This window comes from Drosophila albomicans, chromosome 2L (assembly GCF_009650485.2).
Source record: "Drosophila albomicans strain 15112-1751.03 chromosome 2L, ASM965048v2, whole genome shotgun sequence".
NCBI classification, from domain to species: Eukaryota; Metazoa; Arthropoda; class Insecta; order Diptera; family Drosophilidae; genus Drosophila; species Drosophila albomicans.
Window position 1 is genome coordinate 13,384,688 of NC_047628.2, and position 9,668 is coordinate 13,394,355.

General features: G+C 38.2%; 1 protein-coding gene across 2 annotated transcripts; it reads left to right on the forward strand.

Annotated features, from left to right (window-relative positions):
* Positions 1 to 7,456: 7,456 nt before the first annotated feature.
* LOC117563856 (ribokinase) lies at positions 7,457 to 9,381 on the forward strand. Of its 2 annotated transcripts, XM_052002442.1 has the most exons (3): positions 7,457 to 7,527; positions 7,592 to 7,797; positions 7,848 to 9,381. In XM_052002442.1, the coding sequence occupies exons 2-3, from the start codon at positions 7,673 to 7,675 to the stop codon at positions 9,268 to 9,270; spliced, it is 1,548 nt and encodes a 515-aa protein (XP_051858402.1). In that variant the 5' UTR covers positions 7,457 to 7,527; positions 7,592 to 7,672; the 3' UTR covers positions 9,271 to 9,381. The 2 variants fall into 2 exon arrangements, with proteins under 2 accessions (XP_051858402.1, XP_051858401.1); XM_052002441.1 differs by lacking the exon at positions 7,457 to 7,527 and having other exon boundaries at positions 7,571 to 7,797.
* The last annotated feature ends 287 nt before the right edge of the window (positions 9,382 to 9,668 follow it).

Here is a 9,668-nt window from a genome sequence, read left to right on the forward strand (position 1 = left end):
GCGTGGCAAATATTTCAAATAAACGTAACAACTGCTGTAGTAAAATAATTATAGCTCTATCTCTCATAGACTCTAAGATTATGTGCTTCATATGGACGGACATGGCAAGTATATACATAAATACTTCATAGAGCCGAAGATGACTCCTTCTTCCTGTTACATACATTTCCCTATAATTAACATTATCAACACAAAGTAGCCACAAAAAAAGAATGAGTTTAGTTTGGCCTTAACACATTCACCTCTTAAGCAAATTGCTAATATCTAATAAAAGCTAATATAAATATAAATATTGATTACATTTAATACTAATTTATTTTAATCGAATGACTCATAATTCAATAAATATTAAAATAATAAATATAAATTTGAGTATTGGGTATTTAAAATTGATTTATTACAAGAAAACTACCAGCAAAAAGTATTTTCTTTGCTTATTGACTGTTCTTATAAAAAATAAATCATTTAACTTTCTCTTTCCCATTGCGTTCTTCCGCATCTGAATTGAAATTCAGCTCACAAGCTGGTCTCTAATAAATAAAAGCCGTCACTCACCCGCGTCTTCAAGGCTTTTAATTTATAACAAGTGAATCGAGTCCAAAAAGAAAATTATGCAAATTTATATATTGCACATTTTTCATATTTTCATTCTTTTTTAAATCTTGCTGTTGGACATTTTGAAGTCGCAAGGTTACGTTATTTTTTTTCTTTTTATTTTATAATTTCTTTGTGGTTGCCACATACATTTCGAGTGCCCCATTTGGTGGCAGGCAAATATTAATTTCATAAATGTTGCGTGTATTTTAATGAGAAATGAGAACACTCGAAATTAATAACACAAAGCGTACATTTAATGCAAATTGCAGCCCCGAGACCGAAACTGTAGCTCTGCCATTTTGCTGTGCCTCAGGGGCAAAGCACAAAGTGGAAGCGGAGTCTGGGGCAGAGAGAAGAGTCGTGCTCTGTCAACTCATTGGCCAGCGGAGCATCGAGCCAGCGCAGAGAACCTCAATTTCTGAGGCGTGTGTGCAGTAATTATGAGGGCATTATGTTGAATCCACAATCGTTATTGCATGGACATGCTGGGACAAGGATGCTGTCCTTCCATGGAGTTGTTGCTGCTGCTCCTTGCGGCGCTTAGCATTTCCAACATTTGCGTTATGCATGAACTGAGAACATGTAGACAGAGACTGCCCCCTCTCAGCATCCCCCTCTATCCGCTCGCTGTGTTCAGGATGTGGCAAGTGGCAGCAGGAGATGAGTGTGGTTGGTCCTGGGCTCCCTTTTTGGGGGGCGGTTGTCTGCTGTGTCTAAATTGCGACAACATTATTTAATTGAAACTAATTTGCCATTTTGTGGGCGCCATCAAAATATTTAATGCTGCTCGCATATAACCAAGCTGGAGCTGGGGCTGGGGGGGCGTGGCAACAAACTGGAACAGCTGCTGAGCTGCTTGTCGTCGTCTGGTCAGCTTTTGCGGCTAATGTGGGTCAGCAGCAGTCTGCTGCCATTGAGCACTCAAAGCATTCTTGCTTAGCGACTTTAAGCAGTGCCCCAAAAAAATGTGGCAACATGTGGCAAGTGGAACATGATTGCTCATATGCTTGGGGCAAATAAGTAGAGTGCAAATTAAAGTAACATTTCCTCCCCACCTGTAAAGCTCTGCCATATTTTTCACCTTGTAGAAATTGCGCGCACGAAGAAAAAATTAAGCGCTTTATGGCATGCATGCAACTCGTGCAACGGTGCGTGGTTAGGTGAAGTAGGGGGAATGAGAGGTAGCCACTGACACTGGAGTACAGCACATGCTCTGTTTACTTTTACGATTTTTCCCCAAAGAAGAAAAAACTAAAAAGGAACTGCATATAATACACAGCAGAAGTGTGGCAGCTGCACTCATTGTTGACTAGCAATAAAGGCTAGATTAAAGCCAACTAAAAATCCAACCGAATATTCAACTTAAGTATACTCGAAAAACTTCTAACTTTTATAATTTTATTATACCAAAAAAAGAATAAGTGTTTCACTATAATTAATAAAAGAAATGCGCAAAAGTAATATTGAAAATTAGTTTAGTTAAGTAATGCCAATTTATAAAGTTAGTTTTACTATGTTTTTAACAATTATAGAGAAATATTAGAAATAATTTTTAATGCTAACAATACTGTCAGCATTCTGATATTTTATGATGATCGCAAAAGGTAAAAAATTACATCATTTAATAATCGTAAATAATGCCAAAATTTTAGCTTTAATACAAATCTTTTTAAAAACGTCAAATAATTGTAATTTAAAAGTATTAAGTTAATTTAAAATATAAATATACACAAATCATTATGAATTCAGAATTGAATTTTAATACACAACAAAAACCGAGAAACTGTAATTTATTTTTTTTTTATTCATTTTCACATGCTTTCTATTTTTTAGTTTATAATATATAATAAAATATTTATTAACAATACCAAGATAATAATACATTTTTATTGTTATCATCTTGATTAGGCTTCTTAAAAAATAGTACTTAAAATGTCTAGCAATTTTAATCACGAATCACTGAATTTAGTAATTCTACATTTTAAGTTGATATCGAATAAGTCAATAATGCCACAAAAAATAATATATTATTTACTTGAATAAAATATGTAGAAGAAATACTGATTTAACAACGCTCCAAATAAAAAAGCATTTATTTTTTCTATTATGTTTTCTACAAGGTTTTTTTAATTACCAAAATAAAGAATTCAAATTTCAAAATATTGGAAAAGCTGTGTCGAAAACCCGCTAAATTGGCAGTGCTGACAGTAACAGAGCAGCACACCCACACTACTCACACGCATACACACACACACCTAACACACACACACATGGTGAACGACACCACCAGCTGCAGGCGTGGCACAAAGTGAGCAAAACGCACGTGACGCTCATCAATTTGGCGCACTTTGCCTTCGCCGTTGTGTTTTTAATGCGCTCTGCCAACGACAACGATGAGAATGAGGATGAGCATGTGGATGTGGATGTGGATGAGCATGTGGATGAGACAGAGCTTCAGGACAACGACAACGACAACGATGATGATGATGATCATGATGATGAGGAGACTACAACTGCCAGTGGATATTCGTTTACTGTTGCTGCACACGAACCTGAACCTGACTCTGAACCTGGCTGACTGCATCGTTCCGCACATGCTGTGCACGTCCAGCTCCTTACGCCCATACCCTACCCATCCCCATACAATGTCACGATTTTGCATATTAATTGCATTAAGTTATAGCCACCGACGGCAGCAAGCGGTGCGTCGTCTGGCGCCACATGTGCCTCATAGTCTCTCTCTCTCTCTCTCATGGCTCCCACCTTCCACCCACACTCACACACATAAGGTTGGCTTGCGAAGTTCAGTGATAATTTCAGCTTGGTAAATCCACTTTGCTGCACATGTTTGAGGCTTAGTTGTTGCCGTGTGCTTAACTGCCATTCGAACTGGGCGCCGTCCTCCTCCTTCTCCTCCTCCACTTCTGGCTCTTGCTGTACAGACTGTAAGTTCATATTTATATTATGTTTAACTAACGCACAAACATTTTGTCTGCTCGCCCACTTGAAATTTATTTATAAACACACAAATTCCAATAGATACAATGAAATGCGATACGCGAACGCATGTTAAGCAGACATCCACACATACAAACATTCATATACAGAAATACTTATCCCATGTGGAAATATTTGAAAATGTTTGCCGATCATTTCGCTATTTTTAACCTGCCAACAAAATATATGAAATATACTTATTCGTACACCCGGTACTCCGTTGGTTAGCAGGGAATTATAGCTTTATGCCAACACGAAATTTGTGTAACAGCTTAATGTATAATATATGTATTCTTTCAGCCTTTACAGCTGTACGAACACCTAGTTAATAGACTTAAGAAATAAAACTTAGGAGTGACAAATTTTTCTATGTTTGCTATAGGAAAAACTTGGCTATCATCCAAAAAACAACTTTATGAAAAAATTCAAATACATCTTCAAGCGATCAACTTTTTCGATTCGAAGTAATGAACAAGAGTTTAAATAGTTTTTTTTTTAATCTGGCTGTGTTGTCTATTAACTATAACATTTTTTCTTTAAGTATAAATTGTAGTATATACATTTTTATACCTTTCCATGATTTTAGTTCTGTTGTATTATTTTTGAACCACTGAGAACTATTTAAATTGAAACGTACTTCCAAGATTCCCAAAAAACTTTATACAAAATATATTTAGTTTCAGCTGTTCAACAAATTATTATTCATTACTTACAATACATTAAAATATTTTGTTTCTTGTTTCGTAAAGTATAAGTTTTAGTATAAAATAAGTATTATATTTGAACCTCTTCCTACATTTCCAGAAAAGTCTCTACACAAAGCTATTTAATTTCAACTGTTTAACTAATTATTATTCAATACTCGATTTCAGCTTACTCCAGGGACAAGTTATCTGTTATCTTTTTTTAAATTAAAAAAAATTCGCGGAACTTTAAACAATATAATATTTTAAAATAACATTATTATTTTATGTATTCGACACAATGTTAAACTAAAAATAAATCCTTACTATTTAGTATTGTTAGTAGCACAACGTTTTACCGCCTCTTTGTTAATGAAAACTTAAAAATAATTGCACTTAAATATAGTTTACACACTGCACATTGCAGATTTTTATTGCTCTGTGGATTTTCATGATGTTTCGCCAGATTTCGCTCCATACTTCTTTACATTCCATATGATTGTTTATATACTATTGAATGCAAGGAAGCATGGAACTCACAAAGGCTATTTAAAAACCATTACCATTACCATAACATGCATCACATATTGTTGTTGTTATACTCCCTCTTAAATTGTTGTTGTCTGCTCTGTTCTGTTATGTTCGCTGCTGATTCACACATAAATAATGACAATGGCGAATGTAATTGCATCACAAAAAGTTGCCAAACATTTGGCAAACCAAATGTTCCTAGTTGTCGCCTTTTTTGTCGGCTGCTGGACGACAATTCTTAGCCCAAAGCTATCAGAACAAGAGTGTTTGCATTTATGGTCCTTGCATTGTTTTTGTTCATTTTATTATTTAGAACTAAATCCTTTGGATCCTCCTTTTGCATCTTGCAACCGCCATGACTCCGACTTTGCTTGTGGCTTGCAAAATTTTCCTGTTTTGCGTTGAATTTTCCGCTGGCCGTGTTGCGGGAGGGAAACTCGGTGAGGTGAGGTAAGGTTTAATACTTTTTGCCGTGCGTTTTTATAGTCCAACTGCAATAAAGCAATTTTTAAGCGCACTGAAGTGTGTTTATATGTGACTGTGCGGCTGTTGAAGGGAGCGTGAAAGGGAAGCCGGGGGCGGAAGTAGCGAACGCTGCCCTTCGTCGTGTATCTGCTTTTGTTTTTGTGTGTATTTCTTTTATTTCTCTTTATTTTTTTTGCATCTTTCACGCGCCTGCACAAAAAATTCATAAACTTTTTTGCTGCTGCTTTTTGTTGTGTTGCTCGACTTGCAGTTGCTACTACGACTGTGTTTATGTGTGTGTGTATGTGTTTGGGGCACGAAGTGGCGCCCGCAATAAAATTGCGCCCTTTTTGTTGTTGTAGTTGATGTTGTTGTTGCTCTTGTTGTTTTTCGACTTTGTTTTTTATGCGCATATTTTGCACCACATGGCCAAAGCCCGAACACCGAACACCGCGCATCGCTGCCCGCCTCCCCCTCAAACACGCCTTGGCCAGGGCTTTAGTTTTGCGCTTAAACGATTTTTTCCTTTACATTTCGAGTTTTTTGTGTGTATTTTTGATATAAGTCTTTTTCTGGTCACATTCCGCACGCGAAATATGCGCTCAGCAAAACAAAATCCGCGACTGCAATTTCGATTTAGGAACATAACTCAAAGTCGAACTTAAAACCGATATTCATATATTCGAGATTCGAACAAAACTGTCAAAAAGACAGACATTTGCAAATGGAAACTGAAGCTGAGATGAGCTGCTGAGTCACAACTTAACGGCGCGCACTGACAAATGCGACTGTCATCTAAGCGCATTGTAAACAGACGTTTATATAGGTGCCTAAAATTAAATTCGAGGACCCACATGAAGCGTCGCAGTCGACCCGATCCGCTTTGCAGGTCAAGTCGCGGCCAAGCCAGGCACAATTACAACTACAATTACAACTACAACTGCCACCATGTGGTGCATCATCGCTGTAGTTTTTACCTACTTGAAGCACATTGTGGCAATACCCACGCGGACTGCAAATGCATCGCGAGTTCTCGAGTTTGAGTTCGAGATCGAGTTCGACTTTGACTCTGAGTTGCAGCAGGATGTGGCACATGGATGCAATCTGCAGTCGCTGCAGGCGTTTTCCCATGTCCCCGTTGCCGCCTTAAGTGTACCAAAAGGCAGACAAACTCTGCCATGTGGTGTGCGTTCTTCTGTCTTACAACAAATAAACAGCACAGCAAGGAATGTCAAATGTTAATCATATGTGTTACAGCCCTCTCAATCCCAAAAACCGTTCGTCGCAACGTATATCAAATTGCATTCGCAATTTACACGCTTAGCACTAATTGCGACTACTTCAAGTCAAAGTTGTAAAATCTCTTGAAATATTGAATACTGGTTCTATACGTAGAAAATGTCCCCGAGATTGTCTGAAAGTATTGACAAATATTTCTGAGAAACACATTTCATAATTTTTTTAGAAAAATTTGATTATTATTAAGTAATAAATTTTAATTTGTGTTCAATACGTAGAAAATGTTGACAAACATTTTTGAAAAACTATTTTAAATTTTAGTTCAGAAATATTTAATAATTTCCTATAATATTCTTTAAATATTTCTGGTAGTTTAATAAATTTGAATACTTGTTCTATACATGAAATTGTCTACCAATATCTACAAGTATTTATGAGAAACTATCTCACTTTTTTAAATATATCCCAAAGATCATTAATCATTTAATAACTATTATTATTTGTTTAATATGTAGAAAATGTCCTGATTGTCTGCAAATGTCTACAAATACATCTAAAAAATACTTTAAAATTGTAGTTTAAAAAAATTTAATAATTTCCTATGCCTTTTGATATGATGATTGGATGAAATTATCTACAAGTATTTCTGAGAAACCATTTCAAATATTTTGTAGAAGAAATTAATAATTTTCTTTAAAATATTTTTATTTAAAATGGGTAACTTAATAACAATCTATACTTATAAACGATTTCTAATTTGTTTTAAATATAAAGTTTAGAAGACATCCTTTGATTGCTTCATGATACTGGAGACAAGTGATCTCTGAGTCTTGCTTGACATATTTTTTGTATAGCACACCTCTGATAATTCAGAACCACAAGAAGCTAAGGAACAACCACAGTCCTTTTCTTCACTTTTATCATCTTCGATTGTGACAAAAACAGGTTTAATTAGTATTTAAATTGACAAGAAAATCAAAATGAAAATGAAATAAATTAAGTCAATTTAGGATCGGTAAGTTGTCAGTTGTTTAAAATTTTTAAAAGTATTAAATTCAAAAATGCAATCTGTTTTAAAGCTGACCAAGATCAGGTATCACAACACCGTTGTGAGTTTCAGGTCATGGTGGTTGAGATTCAAATCGAGTGCTTTACACCAAATGTCGAGAACTAGAAAAGGAGCACATCCCCAACCACAGACAACGGAGCAGCCGCCTCCGCCGCCGAAGGACAATGGCCCCATTGAAGTGCTGGTCTTTGGATCCATCAACATGGACTACATAACGTGAGTAAAGACTTGAGAGTTGATTTCATTTGCATGTTAAGCGATCGCAGTTACCTCAATGAGCTGCCCAAGCCGGGTGAAACACTCCAAGCGATGTACAGAGAGCAATGCTTTGGCGGCAAGGGGGCAAATCAATGTATGGCAGCTGCTAAATTGGGGGCCAACTGTGCTTTGATTGCCAAACTCGGACAGGATGATTTGGGCAGCATTTACTACGAGTATTTGCAACAAATGGGCATCAACACAGATTATGTAGAGCAGCTGGAGGGAGTAGAAACGGGCATTGCCCAGATCAACGTGGATGACAACGCGGAGAATACAATTGTCGTGTTGCCCGGTGCTAATCAAAGGCTCAACAGTAAGGATGTCTCTGCGGCCAAGAAGCTGTTCAAGACGGCCAAAGTGTTGCTCTGTCAGCTGGAAACGAATCACAAAGCTGTGCTTTGTGCTCTGAAACTATTCAAAGGAGTTTCCATACTAAATGCAGCGCCTGCCATGAAGGACATGCCACCCGAACTGATCCAGGCAGCCAGCATATTGTGTGTCAACGAGGTGGAGGCAGCCCAACTCACCGATCGCGAGGACATCAAGACGCTACAGGATGCCAAAGCGGCAGCTGGCGAGTTGTTAGAGAAGGGTGCTCAAAGTGTCATCATTACGATGGGTGCTTTGGGTGCTGTGCATTTATCTCAAAGTGATCCGAAGTATTGCATTCATTGCCCGGCGGCACCGGTGCGCTACTTGGCAGACACTTCGGGGGCTGGAGATGCTTTTCTGGGCAGCCTGGCCTATCACATTCTTCGCTTTCCCAACCTAAATCCCGAGAGTCACATTTATGCGGCGAATATTTGTGCTGCCTACTCAGTTGGGCATCGTGGCACTCAGCCCAGTTTTCCCGGTTCGGAAATCGCACAAGATGATTTGTGTCATATTTATCCGAATTTTTGTGTGATTCCTGAAGAAACCGAAGAGGAGGCGACGCTAAGGAAGAAACAAGAAACAGAGGCCGCAAAGGCAAAAGAAACTGAAACGGCTGCCAAGCCAGAAGCTGCGCCTGCTCCGGTTGCTGCTGCCACGCCAGAACCAGAGCCAACTCCAGCTCCAGTGGCTGTGGCAGAGGAGCCACCAACAGCTGCCGCTCCAGTTCCCGCTCCTGCACTCGTTCCCACTCCCAATCCCATTCTGGCTGCCTCTCCAGAGCAAGCGCCAATGCGCGGCTCAATCGCAACACCTCGCACCTCAAGCAATCAAACAGCGCAACCCAAACGCGTCTCTCTGGATACACGAGAAGTGGCAGCAACTATGCCAGCAGCACGTGTTGCACAACGTGCCACAGAAGTGGCAGCAGCGATGGTCTCATCTCAAGCCACACAGCGGACCAAAGAGGTGACAGCTCATGTGGTGCCCGGACGCATAATGCACAAGCCTCGTAAGGTACAAGTTCAAAAGAGACCGATCCCAAATCGTAAATGAGTCGCTGAAACACAATCATTTGGCAAAAGTATTTGGCAAATTAAATTTGTAAATCTTTTCGATTTTATCTGTCAATAAATAGACGCATAATTAAAACGACCATTGAATGTTTCACAATTAACGTTTTCCAGGCCCAATTTCGAATTTTCAAATGAAACTTAATCGAATTGTAATGAAAATTGTCAACGTGTTGTCAGCGCTGCGTGTTGACAAAAGGCAAAGTTGGCAAACGAGCAAAAAATGGCTTCACAATTGTGCATTTTAATTAGCAATTTGTGTGCTGTGTGAACTGTGATCACGATCAAATGAATACGCTGTAAAGGAAACAGGAATACAACAGATCAACTGTCACTAGAAGACAAAAATATGACCAAATATTCACAAGTATTTCTGAATTT

What these genes read in the sequence shown, in the direction of transcription:
- LOC117563856 (XM_052002441.1), top strand. Translation starts at nt 7,574, where the DNA reads ATGCAATCTGTTTTAAAGCTGACCAAGATCAGGTATCACAACACCGTT. An exon ending in ATCAACATGGACTACATAAC is followed by an intron (nt 7,798 to 7,847) that starts GTGAGTAAAGAC and finishes AAGCGATCGCAG; the next exon opens with TTACCTCAATGAGCTGCCCA.